The sequence below is a fragment of the Sinohyriopsis cumingii genome, chromosome 9, assembly GCF_028554795.1.
Source record: "Sinohyriopsis cumingii isolate HCF-2022 chromosome 9, ASM2855479v2, whole genome shotgun sequence".
Classification (NCBI taxonomy): Eukaryota; Metazoa; Mollusca; class Bivalvia; order Unionida; family Unionidae; genus Sinohyriopsis; species Sinohyriopsis cumingii.
The window spans coordinates 71,652,232-71,670,312 of NC_142969.1; the positions used below are offsets into that span (position 1 = coordinate 71,652,232).

General features: G+C 35.0%; 1 protein-coding gene across 4 annotated transcripts in view; it reads left to right on the plus strand.

Annotated features, from left to right (window-relative positions):
- The window catches only part of LOC149792003 (uncharacterized), a 105,410-nt gene that overhangs the window by 77,581 nt on the left and 9,748 nt on the right, over positions 1-18,081 (plus strand). For all 4 annotated transcript variants that reach the window (XM_089970497.1, XM_089970499.1, XM_089970500.1 and 1 more), the window contains 5 exons: positions 661-734; positions 7,288-7,478; positions 10,305-10,425; positions 14,171-14,290; positions 14,925-15,084. In XM_089970497.1, coding sequence (XP_089826623.1) covers positions 661-734; positions 7,288-7,478; positions 10,305-10,425; positions 14,171-14,290; positions 14,925-15,084 — 666 coding nt within the window. The remainder of the gene's footprint in view (positions 1-660; positions 735-7,287; positions 7,479-10,304; positions 10,426-14,170; positions 14,291-14,924; positions 15,085-18,081) is intronic.

An 18,081-nucleotide genomic window follows, 5' to 3' on the forward strand; every position in this document is an offset into this window, starting at 1 on the left:
CCTGGATTTGTTGTAGATCAGATTTTCTTTTCACAAGGAAATTAACATTATTTCTTCTCTTTCAAAGATAATATGGTAATGTCTTCCAATTTTAAGTTAGACATGAAATTGGTAATTAGATGTTTTCAAAGCATTCATGCAGTGCAAAACAAAGGACCTGGTGGCTGAAGTGAGTTAAATTGAGCCACCATTAAATGGCCTATACTGTTGAAAAAGCTCACTGAAGGCCAACAGGTAGTCTGTTTATATTTTTGTTATCTTGTCATCATTGAGAATTGCATATAAATGTATGATAACTATATTTCTATCTGTAATGTGCATACTGGAAATGCATCTAGTATGTCAACATGCATAAAAGGGCACCACATTCCTTCCCGACATGGAAAGACCATCAAGTTCATATGTGTATTGATATATGTTGTATCGCAGGCAGTGTATTTTGAACTGTATCAATATGCTACACAGGTGTATCATTTCACCCCTAGCTAAGAATGTTTTTAAATGGGATTGGACTTGTAATTAAGCATGAGCTTATCATTTCGTAATTCATAACACTTCAATTTGCAGTTGTCTTATCTGGTATATTATTGAGATGCTGGCACAGCTAAATAGCATGTGATATTTTCCGAAATGTTTAATTTAATATGAAATCTATTTCAGCATCACTGTAGGCTCTGTGGAAGAATATTTTGCTACAACTGCAGCAACAACTGGATTCTTACAACTAGCAGCAGGTGATTTTATCATTTTAGAACTTTAATAAGACGTTTTATTCCACCCCTTAATTTGATCAGGTTAATCCATCCATCCATCCTTTCAGGTTAATCCATCCATCCATCCATCCTTTCAGGTTAATCCATCCATCCATCCTTTCAGAGAAGGGTGTTAACAAAATCACTTCATAGACTGATGAAGTTTACTTGCTTATTTGTATCCCAATGTAGACCACATGTTTAGGTTTTCAGGCCATTACATCAATATTCAATATTATGTGCTTTTGAACTTCTGAGACGGCATTTGCTTGACAGAAACCTTATATTAAATATAATTGCTGGACAAAAAAGACATTTGAGGTAGATAAATTTAGTAGCACATTCGTATTCATAATTTTGTGGATGACCTGATTAATTTTTCATGCAGTGATAGCAATTGTTAAAATCCTTTTAAGTATTCTGGACCTTTTTGGACATTACATGGTCACAGACAATTTTAGCAATGTTATGCAGAACTACTTGAGGTTTTAGAAATGAAATTTAATATTTTTGTAAGCATGTAAAGATTATAATTTTAATTTTTTTTATTGGTTATTATTGAAACACTTTTTCCCAAATGTAAAAAAAAAATGAACTTTTTAGACTGGAAAGATTTTTCTTTTACAAACACTGATCTAGTTATTTGTACTACTGTTCCCTTAATCAATATTTGCTTATGATATATGATTAAATGTGAAAAGTGTGTCACCATGATTTGTATTTTTGTAACATTTGTACAAGAAATTCAGACTCTGTCTTGTAATCTTTTAACTTTACGTAACTTTGTTTGGAACAAAGCTAGAATCATGACTGAACTTTCAGATCTTTTTTAACTTTAATACTGTCCCCAAACTGTCAAATTTCAATAATGTATGTGTACCCTAAATATTGCATCAGATTTTTAGGTTCACTGGTCATAGAATAGAAGAGCTTATAGGATGGTTTATTGTTTCATGACCTCATGTGTGTCATCCATCATCCATCCGTCTGTTAGCATGAGTTGGATATTGTTACTCCGCCATGAAGTTTTATACACAAATCCATTCCATGGTCTGGTTGGTTATAGGTGATAATGGTACTGCTTGCATATCCAGTATGGCAACCACAGTGGCCATCTTAAAAAACTTGCTTTACCTACCCTGGATGGATGGTCATATCAGCATGGGGTTTTTACTAAAAGACTTCTTATGATGGCTGGTAGGTCCAAAATGAAAATGGTGCCAAAGCTAAAGCCCAATATGGCCACCATATTTGCCATCTTGATAATCTTATCGTTACTCCTCCTACATGGATGGTCCTATTAACATCGAGTTTCACAACAAGACTTCTTAGGATATCTTTTTGGACCTAAATAAAATGGTGCTCATCTGTAGTCCAATATAGCCACCATGGGAGCCATGTTGAATATCTTCTTATCATAACATCTCCAGAACAGAAAGTTAAATTGAGTTTTCACTAGAAGACTTATTGTGGTGTCCAGTTGATAAAGTTGGTGCTGATCTGACAGCCAATATGGCTGTCACAAAGCAGTCATCTTGAAAATCATGTTATTGCTGCTCCTCTGAATGAATGGTCATTTAAACATAAGGCTTTCACTAAAAGAACCTACCGTATATACTCGCGTATAAGCCGAAAAATTTAGGAAACAAATAAGGCCTGGAAGAATGGGGGTCGGCTTATCTGCGGGTCAAGGTCCAAGTCTGAAATTTTTAACGCTTTTTTCCCTCGATTTTTAGTATTTATTGTTTCTGTTGATTGCCGAAGATGAGATCACATTCCTAATGATGCCACATGGCTCATAAGATTTGTGCTGTCGTGAAGTGAAACAAATATTTTATTTCTAACTTAAGTGGTAGGATAATGAATGAAAAACATGTTTTAACGTATTGACGTCTATTTGACAGATGTCCATCCACCAGAAAATGCAGCCATATGTGTTATTTGAACCACGGTGGTGGCGTGTATTTTCCAAAAGAACCGCCATATTAGTAATCTCCAGTCAAGTATTTAACCCTCAGCTAATCAGTAATCATTAAACTCTATGGTATCGTACAAATGAACACTAGCTTACTTCAGTGTAAATATGAAAAGAATCTACATAAAAAAATAAAAGAATTGCGACACTGAAGGTATATACGACAAACATTTTGATCGAGAGTAGAAATACATGTACGATAGTCTTAAAGGAACAATATCGAGAGGCTCCATAGGGGTTTGTTGCACGCACGCTTAGAAAGGGTAAATAACAGGGCAATATACGAGTCAGCGTGAATAATTGTAAAGCAATATAATTTGTGGAATTTCTTTGACAGGTGTTTTAGAAGTAACCGGCAGCCACAGTTTATATACTACTGTTGTTTGGTTATTAGTAAAGCAAAGTGGTTTGTTAGCGGTTGAGTGTTGTATAATAGCTACCATATGCTTAATCTGTGGTAAATTCCTCGGGGATAATATGCAGAGATCTCGCTAGGATTTTAAAACTAGGAGTCCATGACTTCCATTTTGGTAAAAATAGGAATCCCACCATCAAAAGTTGCAGTCCCTTCTTTTCTACAGAATCAACATAAACGTACGTGCATCTATTTTTAGAAGGAGAGGTTTTCATAATGTAATCACTCACTATAATATAGCTTCATTACAAATGGTCCATTGAGATGATCGCAATTTTTTGGGTTTATTTATTTGTCTACGTCCTTGTAGTAATTTTAGGCAATTATTAAATAGTATCTTATTTGCTGTTTTTTTTCCCCCGTATTTTCGCAAATACGTGTCAGGTCGGAAAACAGATTAGACCTTAAAGCGCATCTCGCGAATTCAACAACATAGCATTGTCCCATACGTTTTCTGACCTACATAATTTTCAATTTAAAGTTAAATCTTTAATAAAATAATACCTTGGCTTTGCTTTCAATGATCTGTATATTTTTCTGAAGATAGTTGCCCGATGGTTTAGAAAACAGACAATCTAATAAACTGGTACATCCCAGACATAGCGAAGTCCGCCATTATTTCCCTTTAGGCCTAATGGTTCACTTAGAGTTTCAAACTAATTTTATGACGAAATAGTGTACATGAGGCGGTTAATAATCACCGATTCTGATCTTAAAACACAAGTTTGTATGTTTTATCATTAAAGGGTATCATGCAGGAAATTGATAGTTTGCTACTTTGCTCGGAAAAGGGTTAATGGTCAATCAGCTATCAAAACATATGCTTGTGAATGGGTAAGAATTTGTTAACGTAATTGATATCAAAACTAGGCCTAGCTACTGATGGTATTGATGAATACATTTTGCTACAACACTAGAACTAACCTGGCTAAGGCGAGCTGCATTTTTAAAAAAAAGTATGGTCAGTCAGTGTACCTCTTAAATAGCTCTTGTTCGTCCATCAGTGATACTGAATTTTGTCAATCCAAGTCAGGACTTATTCCAAACACTAAGCTAGGCAGCACACACTTTCTTACAATTGGCTACTGTCCTATCCAAACTATCAATGCTAGCAGCTTTAGCACTCTTCTGAATCTCGTTACAGTCTTCGTAAGTTTGCCATTTAACCCTAAAATACTTATCCAAATTACGAATGGCATTTTGTCAAGGTCTCAACATGTCTTGATTCTCGTGCACTACTTATTCCGATACATTTGGAAATGAACACAGTAACGAAAGCTAAAGTTTTTTATTTGATGTACTTTTATAAATAACCACATGTACATCTCTGGGTCTTTCTGACTCTGAATTCAATGACTGTAATTATCAGTACATTTTCGCATCCGGCTGCCAGTCAAACAAAGCCTTTGATCTTGCCGCACGGCTATTGCATCATGTTCTTTTTGATGTACACTTATAATGGCAACATGTATGTACATCAAGGGGTCTTTCAGTCACTGAATTCTGTCATTGTAAATATCCACATAGCTAATTAATCATCACATTTTCCCACAAAGCAGGTGGCTGAAGCAGGACTGGCAAGTCTTTGAAATTTGCCGCACACCTATAACATGCGTACGGAGGACTCCCGCCTCAGGGATTTTCTGGGTCCCAGATCAAAAATTGGCATCCAAATACGCGTAATTAAGCGTTTCCGAGATCTCTGATACGTTTGTTTTGTTGCGCAATGCCAGTGACTTTACTAATCAGATGTATTGTTTAATGAGATATGGTTGTAGACATGGTTTCTGCTCAAAGTTATAAACTGTCACAATGCTTGAATAATGTCCACGCTGAAACCAATCATATTTTGATTGATTGAATCACACTATCGGATGATCATGATGACAATGACGACGTATATGATGAAAGCACGCCCATAACAGAAGCCGAGTTTCGTGAACTGTTTGGCGAGTCTGATACAGAGCCTGATTTTGAAGGATTCTAAAAGTAATAGAACTTTTATAATTCATGATTTTAGAATGAGGATTAATTAAATTTCCATTAAGACTTAACACTTTAGAATTGTTTTTATTTCAACATATAAATTAGCTTTCTTACTTTCATTTTATTTAATAATGTGATTTGCCGAAATAAACGTATTCAGAACTCACTTTGTGCATCTTGTGATGTACCGGTAGTCTAGAAATTATGGGTCGGCTTATACGCGGGTCATGCACTTTATAACAGTTTTACCACTTCAGTTTGAGGGGTCGGCTTATACGCGAACGGGCTTATACGCAAGTATATATGGTAACTAAAACCTGTTTGGTCCTAAATTATGGCTGCCACAAAGCAGTCAGTTTGAAAATCTTGTTATAGCTACTCCTCCTGAATGGATAGTTGTATCAACATGAGGTTTTCACAAAAGTAAATTCTGCTTGGTCCTAAATGGAATGGTGCTAATCTTAGGTTCAGTATGTCTGTCACATTTTTGTTTCTGGAGCATATTAACTTACTTCTCTATGTAGTTATTGTTCTTGTTGTTGTAGGGTTTAATGCCATTTTTCAGCACAAGATAGGCTATAGATGGTGGCCAGTATAACTGGTGGAGGAAGAACCCTGGAAAACCCTGGGAAGAACCACCGACCCATGACAGCTACTGGCAGGCTTTCTCACATACCCACATTAGCTGAACCTGAGACTCAAACACACATAGATAGAAGTGAGATGGCAGTGATCTGTAACAGTGAGCTCTTTAGACCACTCGGGGCCCCACTTCGATATGTAAAAAAAGCTATGACTTAAACCAGTCTTTAATAGTTTTGGGGGCCCCACTTCTATATGTAAAAAAAGCTATGACTTTAACCAGTCTTTAATAGTTTTCGGGGCCCCACTTCTATATGTAAAATAAGCTATGACTTTAACCAGTCTTTAATAGTTTTCGGGGCCCCACTTCGATATGTAAAATAAGCTATGACTTTAACCAGTCTTTAATAGTTTTCGGGGCCCCACTTTGATATGTAAAATAAGCTATGACTTTAACCAGTCTTTAATAGTTTTCGGGGCCCCACTTTGATGTGTAAAAAAAGCTATGACTTAAACCAGTCTTTAATAGTTTGCTGTTTTAGTAATGGTCTTCGTCCTACTGAACCAGTTCACATAATCCAACTTCATTTCAGTGATCTTACTTATTTGAATAAACACATTATCTTTTGCACTGTTATATCTATTATATTTGTAGAGTATTTCAAGATGCACAAATTTATATTTTGTTATGACTCTATGATCTTAAACTAAGCAACAGAAAAGTTTGAAAACCAGCTTTAAAAGTTAAATATAATTTATTTCGTGAAAATGGAAAATGAAAAATTCAAAAAAACATATAGTATGTTGAATGAAATCCTAAATAGTCCTAAAAGTTCTGTCACAAGTCCAAAAGTATCAAATAATCGAAATGAGTTCCCGCAGTATTCCAGATTAAGTTTACACTATTGTGATAATGTGGAAACAGTCTTTATGTATCGGAATGATATAATTCAATATGTCTTTAAATGAATTCACGATAATTCAAGACAACTACTAAATCTGAGAACTTTTTTTAAATTCCAGTGAATAATTGAAATCAATAAATCCACTCCAAAGATCACAATGAGGACTGATGATAATGCTAGGAATAAATAATTTTTGCAGTCAATTGTACTTTTATGAAAGACTAAGATGCATTACAGAAAGCAGGATTAATCATTTTGAAATCACTGTCAACAAGATCAAGTACTTTAGCAGCTATCCACTCAGGAATTAGGTCAGCCTTGTTTTACCAGAAAACCCGAACTGAACTCATCATCATGTTTACATCCATAAAAGTACATTTCACTATCTTTGAAACAATGAATGTGTTTACAAGTGTGTCTTAAATTGCAAATCCACAACTATAATGAATTAGCCAGCCAATATGTTGTTTAGTAATGACTCGTTCAGCTTATAATCATGAAAATTACAATACATAATAGTATATATGTTATGACATGCATCAGTGACTGTCTAAATTACATCAAGAAACAAGATCAAGCAAAATGTAGATATAAACATGAAAGAAAAGACAATGAGGAAAACATAAAATGAGAATTTCCATTTTGTGCTTATCATTTTTAATATGATTACAGCAAGAAAGCCCGAGTGTGCAATGGATGCTTCTCAAAGTATCACCAACAGCAAGATGAAACTTCAGGGACTGGAATTGATAGTGATGAAGACAATGACATGGAACAGAGTGTGGAACTACCAACCTGTCATGTCCTTGGAACTCCCTCACAATCTCTTCTGGGTTCTAGTTCCCCATCCTCTGTGTCATCAGGTATAATTTTTCAAGCATCCTAAATTTTTGGAAAAAAGTTCTGCCTGTTTTTCTTGCCCTGTTATAAAGTGTGTTTGAGTCCTCTGTTCTGAAACTTGTAACTTGAACTGTTGTCATCTTATTTTCATTGACTTTTTCATTACAGATATCTACTTATTAGTTAGATAGAGAAATAAAGATTATTATTTCAGTTTTAATTTTCACATTATGATGATGAAAATTAAAAAAATTGCATCATGAAAATTCTGTAAAACTAATGTGATTCATATGTGTTAGCTCTTTGGGCTTTTCCATTTAAATATACATGGTACCATGTATAAAGGCAGTTAAAAAAAATATATATTGCCTTTGATTGCACAGAGTTCATATTAAAATGAAAAGAAAATTCTAAATTGCATTTATAGGTAAGTACCTCAGATTAGAAGTGCCTTCTGTAGGTCCCAGGTATGTTTTACTAGAACAGCCCTATACAAAATTTTAAGAATTTGAAGATTATTGAATGTGAGATAATGGTTGCCTGAGCTCAGTTACTTTCTGTGAATCCAGTGGGTGATGCCAACACTAAATCGAACAGAAAGATAAATAAACTTTTGGCCTTTGTTATATTAAACATTACATTTTCTTTACACTTACATATTGTTGCTATAACACTTTTGCGGAGGAAATATCTTTTTACTCAGAAGTGAACTACTGAAGCCTTTATTTATCAGTTTAGTATGCATCATTTACAAATAGATGTGGATTTTAAATGACTCCATGATTAAATTCTTCCCTTTGTATTAAAATTGTGATATAAAAGTAGTTAATACTGGTAAAATTTAGTATCTCAAATCACATTATTGATGAAAGAATTTTTTTACTTTAATCAGAATTTTGATAACACAATGTTACATAAAACTACAGGCAGTGTTAAAACACATGAAGATGATATTCAGAATTTCAAACTTACTTAATAGTAGGATTAGAGATAATCCAAAAGATAATGGCTTGAAAATCCAAATCATTGTGGCTTCTTTACTTCGAGGAAAATTCTGTCTGCAATGGAATTCCTTATACTGCTAGTGTTGCTCATTGCAGCAGCGGACCTCATTGTCCTAGGTCACCTTCATATGTGCCCATTGCAAATGATTCTTCTGTCCCAATGGAGGTCAAAATTTTGTCCATTGGACCAACCCCTCACCATCTGCCCACAACTGTCACAATCTACAGAAATGGGGCAACCTAACTTGGCTCATGGCAGGTTTACCTCAGTTTGAAGATCTACTGATGGAAGAATGAAGGACTGGGAAGCCCACCTGCTACCATCGTTTCAGAAGCCAGCAGTGCATGGTCTCCCCAGGAATGACATCTGCATATCAATATTCTGGAGATGAAGGCCATTGTGATACCTTTTGCTGGTGGTAGGAATGTTTAAATGGCCAGGGAGTCCTCATTCTATCTGACAACTCTACCGTGGTGACTTATCTCAAGCGACAAGGAGCAACCAAGTCCCCAGACTTCGTGTCCTGGTGTGGGACTTTCTAAAGTGGTGTTGTCATGTACATGTTCATCGTATCCTGGGACACCTAAAGATACTAGCAGATTCTTTGTCCCAGAACAATCAACTAATAAAGATGAAGTGGTCTCTCCATTCCTCTGTTTTCACTCTGATAGGTACCCAGTAGGACCAACTGTTGGTGGACCTGCTTGTTACAAGGTGGAATACCAAACTCCCAACCTTTGTCTCTCCAGTCCTAGACCCTAAAGCCTTTGCAATCAATGCTCTGTCAATAGATTGAAATGGTCTAGATGCATACATCTACCCTCATTTTTCATGACTTAATAATTCATAAAAATAAAAACCTTTTTTAATACTAAATACTTATATTTGTCACAGATTAATTTAGAATATTTCAAATATATTTATCAGCCTTTAATCACATGTTTGCCACATCATGTACGCTAAGATGGTGGCTGAGTAGTATATTGTGAAAGATAATTGGGCTGAGACAAACTTTTGGATTAAAATCAGATTACAAAAGAAGACAAAAGATCTAATTTTGTTTGTATATTTGTTTACTAGCATATCTGAATGTGTTAGGTACATTGTGTTTTTTTGTAAGACCAAGATTCATTATAAGATTCTCAGGACAGCAATTGTTTTCTTTCGGAATTTTATGTAATTTACCTACTCCACTATTTTCTCATTTGTTGACCAAGTGTGTTTTATGTTTACTGACTAATAAATATATGCGTGGGTGTTGATAGGCCACTCAAAGGTTCCCTGCCTATTATTCCAATAAAGTAGCTAGTAAATTGTAAGCTTCTGTGTCAAGACTTTCAATTTTCATCAGCAAGCTCTCTAATGTCAGTACAGGGTCTTTTACAGAGGTCAGCTGTAGTGTAGACTTAGCATTCCCACATCAGTTACAGTTTTTAGATGGTAACCTGTACAACAATTAACATAGCAAATTCATCAAGAAAAGGTATTTTCCATTAAATTAGAGAAGGGTGGCAGCTGTGATGTTTTTTATGAGCTGAGATATTTTCATTTCTTTTATCTCAAGGTTATGAATTTTATTTTCAAATATGTATTTTTGCTATAATTCAGAGTTATATATTTTTTTCAGTTAAAATAGTTCCCATATCCACATATGGTGTCTGTTTGAATATTCAGTATGCTGCAAAACTACAATTTTTGTTGGAACTTTGGTAGTTTTTAGTCTATTGAGATAACATTCAAATTAATGCAGTGACTGGGTGAATCAGTTCACTATGGACAGGTAATCATATGATTCATGTCGGAGTTTTCTACACATTTAAGTTTTTATAAAACAATTTGTTCAGATCTGGATAGTGGTGCGATGTCGGACACATTGTTAGTTGCAGATGTTGATATAGCTGTGCTGGGACAAGATGAAAATGTGACAGATGAAGCTAAACTCATGGAAGCAGCATCAGACCAAGGGTAAGCACTATATGGTTTATTAGGGCGGGGTATGCGGTGTATGGTTTATTTGGCAGGGGTGTGCAATGTATGGTTTATTAGGGCAGGAGTATGCAGTGTATGGTTTATTTGGCAAGGGTATGCAATGTATGGTTTATTTGGCAGGGGTATGCAGTGTATGGTTTATTTGGCAGGGGTATGCAATGTATGGTTCATTAGGGCAGGGGTGTGCAGTGTATGGTTTATTTGGCAGGAGTATGCATTATATGATTTATTAGGGCAGGAGTATGCACTTTATGGTTTATTGGGGCAGGGATACACATTTTCTGATTTATTTTGGTTGGGTTATGCACTTTATGGTTTATTAGGGCAGGGGTATGCAGTGTAGGGTTTAGTTTGGCAGTGGTATGCACTATATGGTTTATTAGGACAGGAGTATGCACCATATGGTTAAATAGGGCAGGGGTATGCTCTTTATGGTTAATTAGGACAGGCTATGCACTTTATGTTTTTTTGGGGCAGGGATACACACTTTCTGGTTTATTAGGGCAGGGGTATGCATTTTGTGGTTTATTGGGGTAGGGGTATGCAATGTAGGGTATGTTTTGGCAGTGGTATGCACTATATGGTTTATTAGGGTAGGAGTATGCACCAGATGGTTAAATAGGACAGGGGTATGCACTTTATGGTTTATTGGGGCAGGGATACACACTTTCTGGTTTATTAGGGGACGGTTTTGCACTTTATGCTTTATTAAGGCAGGGGTATGCACTGTATGCTTTATTAGGCAGGGGTATGCAATGTATGGTTAATTTAGCACAGGGATATGCACTTTATGGTTAATTAGGGCAGGGGTATGGGTTTTATGGTTTATTAGGGCAGGGATATGCACTTTATGGTTTATCAGAACAAGGGTGAGCACTGTATAGTCTGTTGTTCTTAGTTTATGCACTGTATGGTCTATGACAGTAAGAGCAAGTGCTGAATGGTATGTGAGACTAAGTTTATGTAATATATGGTCTAAAGAGAGCAAGGGTAATCTTTGTATGGTTATTGAGACAAAGTGTGTGCACTGTATGGTATGTGAGAGCAAGGGAAAGTACTGTATGGTCTGTGAGAGCAAGGGAAAGCACTGTATGGTCTTTGATAGCAAAGGAAAGCACTGTATGGTCTGTGAGAGCAAGGGAAAGTACTGCATGGTCTGTGAGAGCAAGAGAATGCACTGTATGGTCTATGAGAGCAAGGGAAAGTACTGTATGGTCTGTGAGAGCAAGGGAAAGTACTGTATGGTCTGTGAGAGCAAGGAAAAGTACTGTATGGTCTGTGAGAGTAAGGGAAAGTACTGTATGGTCTGTGAGAGTAAGGGAAAGTACTGTATGGTCTTTGAGAGTAAGGGAAAGTACTGCATGGTCTGTGAGAGTAAGGGAAAGTACTGTATGGTCTTTGATAGCAAGGGAATGCACTGTATGGTCTGTGAGAGCAAGAGAATGCACTGTATGATCTGTGAGAGTAAGGGAAAGTACTGTATGATCTGTGAGAGTAAGGGAAAGTACTGTATGGTCTGTGAGAGAAAGGGAAAGCACTGTGTAGTCTGTGAGAGCAAGAGAATGCACTGTATGGTCTGTGAGAGCAAGAGAATGCACTGTATGGTGTGTGAGAGCGAGGGAGAGTACTGTATGGTCTAAGAGAGCAAGATAATGCACTGTATAGTCTGTGAGAGCAAGAGAATGCACTGTATAGTCTGTGAGAGTGAGAATGCACTGTTTGGTCTGTGAGAGCAAGGCAAAGCACTGTATGGTTTGTGAGAGCAAGAGAATGCGCTATATGGTCCAATAGAGTAAGGGTATATACTGTTTGAACTATGGGATCACATGCACTACATACATGGCAGATGTAGGAAATCCAGATTTCCATAATGGAAATTAATCCATCCACAATTTTGTCAGTCTATGATCGGATGTAATGGTCATCGTGGCTGTATACCTCATGGTTCTTAGTGGATAGATTAAGTTTTAAGTTTCATTGCTTCAGTTTGAAAGTCACACCACTTATATTAAGTAATATTGATATTGGCATTATTGTGTGGAACTTACCTGTTGGCTGAACTACAATAAACTGTATAATGTTGTTTTTTTTTAAGATGTACACATTGCCATTTAATATTCAAAGACTCACCTACCAAAATGGATTAATGTACATGTATTATGAAACATACATTTCTGACTAAAACATTCCATGGAAATATTTAGATTTTTACAAATATAAAAGGTTTAATGATAAAGGGTTTTAATTCATGTGACTGTGGGAGAGAGACTGAGATAATATTATGCTTTCAGACAAAGAAAAAGAAATTACACCTAAGATTTATTCATTTTGTGTGGGTTTGTATTGTTTAAATTTTACTGTATTACATATAATGTAAAACACACAATGCCTGTCAATAATTGCTTGTATATTGCCTGAAATTTCCAAGCCTGGTGTTTACCAAGGGTTATAAAGTCCATCTCTAATTGTACTTGCATCAATTGCACTAAATATGTGGCTTCATATCTCGTGATGCCTTTAACAGGTATTCCTGGTAAAACTTCTTTATATGCTCCAAACAGGAGGTGAAAGAGGTTGTGGTATGAAAAGTTGTAAATCCAAATTATTTCCTATTGGTTGTTAACCAAGCATCATCACAAATGTTGTCAGTGTATTCATTTTGATTATGAAAGTGGCAAACAAAGTAACCTTTCCTCATGAAAATCTCTTCATTTTAATGAACTGAATGGTCATTGTGGGAACATAGCTGTCAATGGAGTATACACAATTCCATGCACTTAAAAGAAATTTCATACTCAAATAATTAAGTTTACAAATAAAGCTACCAAAGAACATTTTATATCGTAGCTTGCATATCTTTATTATTTTAATATATGATTCCTAATGAGAAAAGTTTAATCATGGTACTTGTATGTTACATTTGTTCATCTGTGTGTATGCCTAGTTAGGGTACTGCTAGATACCATAAGAAAAGCTACTACTGTATATTTTGTACAGGTAAAGGTATGGAATTGACACCTTCCATGGTCAGGATTATGGCATAGGGGTTTGTCTTATCTGTGTCTATTTAAGTGTTTTGTCTCTTTGAATGAAAACAATAAAATTAGCAAGGGATGTAATAATATCCATAAGGGAATTCCACTAGATTAAGTGGATGTCCACTTAGCATAGTGGACATCCATCAGACATAGTGAACGTCTACCATCCATAGTGGACACTTAGTCCCTTGCCCACTTTGTCCACATAAGATATTGTTTGGGCAGTCTGAAATACATGTGTGTTCTTTATGACATTAATTCCATCATCTTTAAATTATACATTTCGTTTTTATTCAACAATTTTTGAATGATTAATTGAATGACTTGTTGTATTGAGGCCTTATTTATTGAATGATTAATTGAACTACTTATTGCATTGATGCTATATTTAGCATGAGGCTTTATAATAATATGTAGGACAAGTTCGATCTTCATGCTTTCTCATCAAAATTGGACTTATGTCCCCTGCATGTTTTATAATTTTTGATTTAGCTAAATAACTTATGAAGGATTAATGAATTTAAACCAAATTTGGTATAAGGTTTAATATTAAACAACCCAGGTCCAACATCTATCTAAGAATCGATTTGGATCATTGATGCTTAACAGGTAATTATTAGAATGTATTCTACTTGTATTTATACCCTTCCAAACATAACCCAGTATTTGTTCATCCTTTTCAGACCTGTTGCAGTGGTGGACAAGACACTCGGAGATGACACTTTCCATGTCATTAGTGAGGAAGAGATTCAGAGGTCCATATCTCCAGAGCAGGAAAGTCGGCTAAACATCCTCAGTCCAAAGTTTGTTGAATTTTTTTGTTCCCTTAGAATTAAACTTAAATGTTTTATGATTGTCATAAAATACTTAGCAACCCTTCCTGCTACTCTTGTTAGTCATTTATTTCACTTGAATTAGATTTTTTGTCATGAAATATTGCAATGGATGTTAAAATTACAGTTGTAGAACTAATTTTGTTTCATATTTCATTTTGTTTAAATAAATGTTATATGAGAAACAAGTACCGGTCTGGTCTGTGACTACCGTTAAAATTGTTATTAGAATAATTTTATCATGTGTAAGTAGTGAAAATTGGGAGTATGAAAAATGTGATTCTTGATTGTCATGCAAAGTGGTTTTTGAAAACAGTAGCTGTCAAGAAATACATATAGATAGGATTTCAAATCCATTCAAATGCATTGTATTTAATTTTCTTAGCATTCATTATTCTGGCTTCAGCATTTTACCTCTTTGTTCATGGCTTTATTACATTCATTCTGCATTTCATTTGTGTGCATTCTCCAGTTTGTTGCATTCTTTCTGCATTAATTTCCATTTGCATTCCATTTTCAAATCTCTGGTGAAATTATTAATTTCTGGGTCTGTAATGTAGACAGAGATGGCAGTTATTGATATAATGATGATTTATTAATTCAGTATGGAGAGCAGCATGTGTGTTTGGGTAGAGGAGCTACAAAGAGGTGAAGTCAACACACACAGTGAAGTCAGTATCAAACCAGGGAAGAGCTTTGCCATTCCTGTACTGATAAGTAATCCAAGGACTGTTTTTGGCTGGGAGTTCACTTCATACCCCAAGGTATTGTATACAGATCGTCAAATCAGACAATTTCATTTGGAGTTATTATAGATATTAAATAGAAACTTGAAGAAATGTGCCAAGCATACTTATCATTCAGGTTTTTTTTTTTTCTTTTTTCTCTTTTTTCTTCTATGAATGTTCTGCAAGTCAAAATTTGTTTAAAAAGTTCCACTATAATTTATATTCAATACTTCACTGGGTATGATGTATTTTAGTCGTTCACTGTGTATGATGTATCTTATATACAGTCATTTTACTGTGCATGATACAGTTTGTATAAAGTCGTTTACTGTGTATGATGTATTTTGGATACAGTTGTTTACTGTGTATGATATATTTTATATACAGTCGTTTACGGTGTATGATTTATTTTAGATACAGTCGTTTACAGTGTATGATATATTTTATATGCAGTCTTATACTATGTATGATGTATGTTAGATACAGTACTTTACAGGGTATGATATATTTTGTATACTGTATTTTATTGGGTATGATGCATCTTATATACAGTATTTTACTGGGTATAATATATTTTATAGACAGTATTTTATTCTGTATGATGCATTTCATATACAATATTTAACTGGGTATGAGTATTTATTATGTTGTTTACGAAAGCAGATATGATATACTTTGCTTTAGTGGCTTTATGGCCAGATTTATTTTCAGCATGAATGTCTGATTGATTTTATTAAAAAATTCACTATAGTGTGGTTGGACACAATTGTGTTTACTAGCTCTACAGGTATTAAACCAGAGGGTCTTGTGTGCTAGCATTTTGTCCATCATCCATATTTCATCCATTGGCACAATTTTTTTTATATCACTAATACTAAAATGCTTTGAGGATTGCCACAGTGCTTTGAGGATTGCCACAATGCACAAACATTCATCCCAAAGTGCGTGCAGGTCCCTAATGATAACAGTAACACATAGACAGCCATATCTTGTAATCACTGCTCCTTCTGAACTCAAATTGTGATGGCATTTGGTATTGAATGGTAATACTGACATGGGGTTTCCACTAAAATACTTGATGCTGTGTCTAGTTTGTCCTACAAGAAATTGGTACTAATTCAACATCCATTATAGCTGTCAGATCTGGTTTCTAGAAAATCGTGCTGTGGATGCTTCTGTAGTACAGTAAGTGATATTGATGTGAGGCTTTTCACTGAAAGACTTATGATGGTTAGATGGTTCAAAACGAGAATGGTGCTGATTTGGCATCCAGTGTTGTCACTATGGTAATCATTTTCAAACTCTTGTTATGACTACTTCATTTGAATGATGGTGTAAGCAGCATGGGGGATTTTAAATACTTCCTGTGATATCCATTTGTGATATCCATTTGCACCCAAATTGATAATAATGCCTCTTGGACATCTAGTCTGGCTGCTGTCTTGAAAATCTTGTTAATGCCTTGATTTTTTTCGAAGAAACTTTATGTCCTGAATGAAAATGTAACTGATTAAATTTGCAGTGTGCCTACCTGAAAATTGTATTCTCCCTTTTAAAATGCAAATTGAATGAAGACAAAAATGGAAAATTCAATTGTAAATGATTGATGAAGGATATATTCATTTCAGTTAGGATGTCTTTTTCTATGTAAGCATTTAGTTTGAGCTTCATTGAAGAAGTTGGTTTTAATTAATGTTTCTTTCACATGTTTTATTTACTAGACCAGAAACTCAACATTTTACAATACAGAGAGAGAGATTGTCTCCATCTTCAAATCAAATTGCCCTGTTTTTTTATGTTTCAAGAACTACGTTTTATCTTGATCTGTTCCTATTACTTGTTTGTTTTGTGAATGATTTAGGAATTGATTGCTTGAATTGAAGAGGGCTTTTTCTGTCAATTCACTTTATGCTGTTTTGTTATATGGATAATCTAGGAATTAGTGGCCTAAACCACAGAGGGATTCTTTACAGACTAGTCAAATAAAGTGATCTTTTCAAGGTGTCAGGAAACATGTGATATTACACTTTTGGTAGACAGTAACACTGCAGAAAAACAATTATATGGGAGAAGTTTAAGCACTGAACCAGTTCAAAGTCTTAACAGAATGATCCGTCCTGTTTGGAATTTTGTCAGTTTGGATGATTTTAGCATAATGTTGCAGCAGTCACAGGATGAAATGATGGTCATCCACAGCTGTTTAGGAATTTCTTTGCACACCTAACCAAATTTGAAAATTCCTGAATTATGATAGGTGTGTAGAATGTACTTCTCAGCTATGATGCAGACACTGTTGTTGGCACAGGAAAAAAACAGAAAAATCAAACAAGAACTCTTTGATGATATACATGCATTGCTGGAAGATTTTGGTTGTATAGAAGTGGAGAGTGTCAGGGAAATTTGGCACAAAAATGGTATAGATGGATGTTGGATTGGTCCTTTAATAAACATGCTAAGCAGGTGGTATTTTTTTCGTATCCTTTGACCTTCAGACATTCCTTGACAACTCTGATAATGATAATTGTTTTAACAGTTCTTTCTATTTTCTTCTTATGTAATTGTGCTTATTGCTTGTTGTGGATCATGTTCCTGTTTCTTAAATTAAATCTACACTACTTGCACATGGATCAAGTTTCTTAAGCTAAATCTTCACTACTTGCACATGGATTAAGTTTCTTAAGTTAAATCTACACTACTTGCACATGGACCAAGTTCGTGTTTCTTAAGTTAAATCTACACTACTTGCATTTGGATCAAGTTCTTGTTTCTTAAGTTAAATCTACACTACTTGCACATGGATCAAGTTCCTGTTTCTTAAGTTAAATCTACACTACTTGCACATGGACCAAGTTCCTGTTTCTTAAGTTAAATCTACACTACTTGCATTCAGATCAATTTCCTGTTTCTTATGTTAAATCTACACTACTTGCACATGGATCAATTTCCTGTTTCTTAAGTTAAATCTACACCACTTGCATATGGATCAATTTCCTGTTTCTTATGTTAAATCTACACTACTTGCACATGGATCAA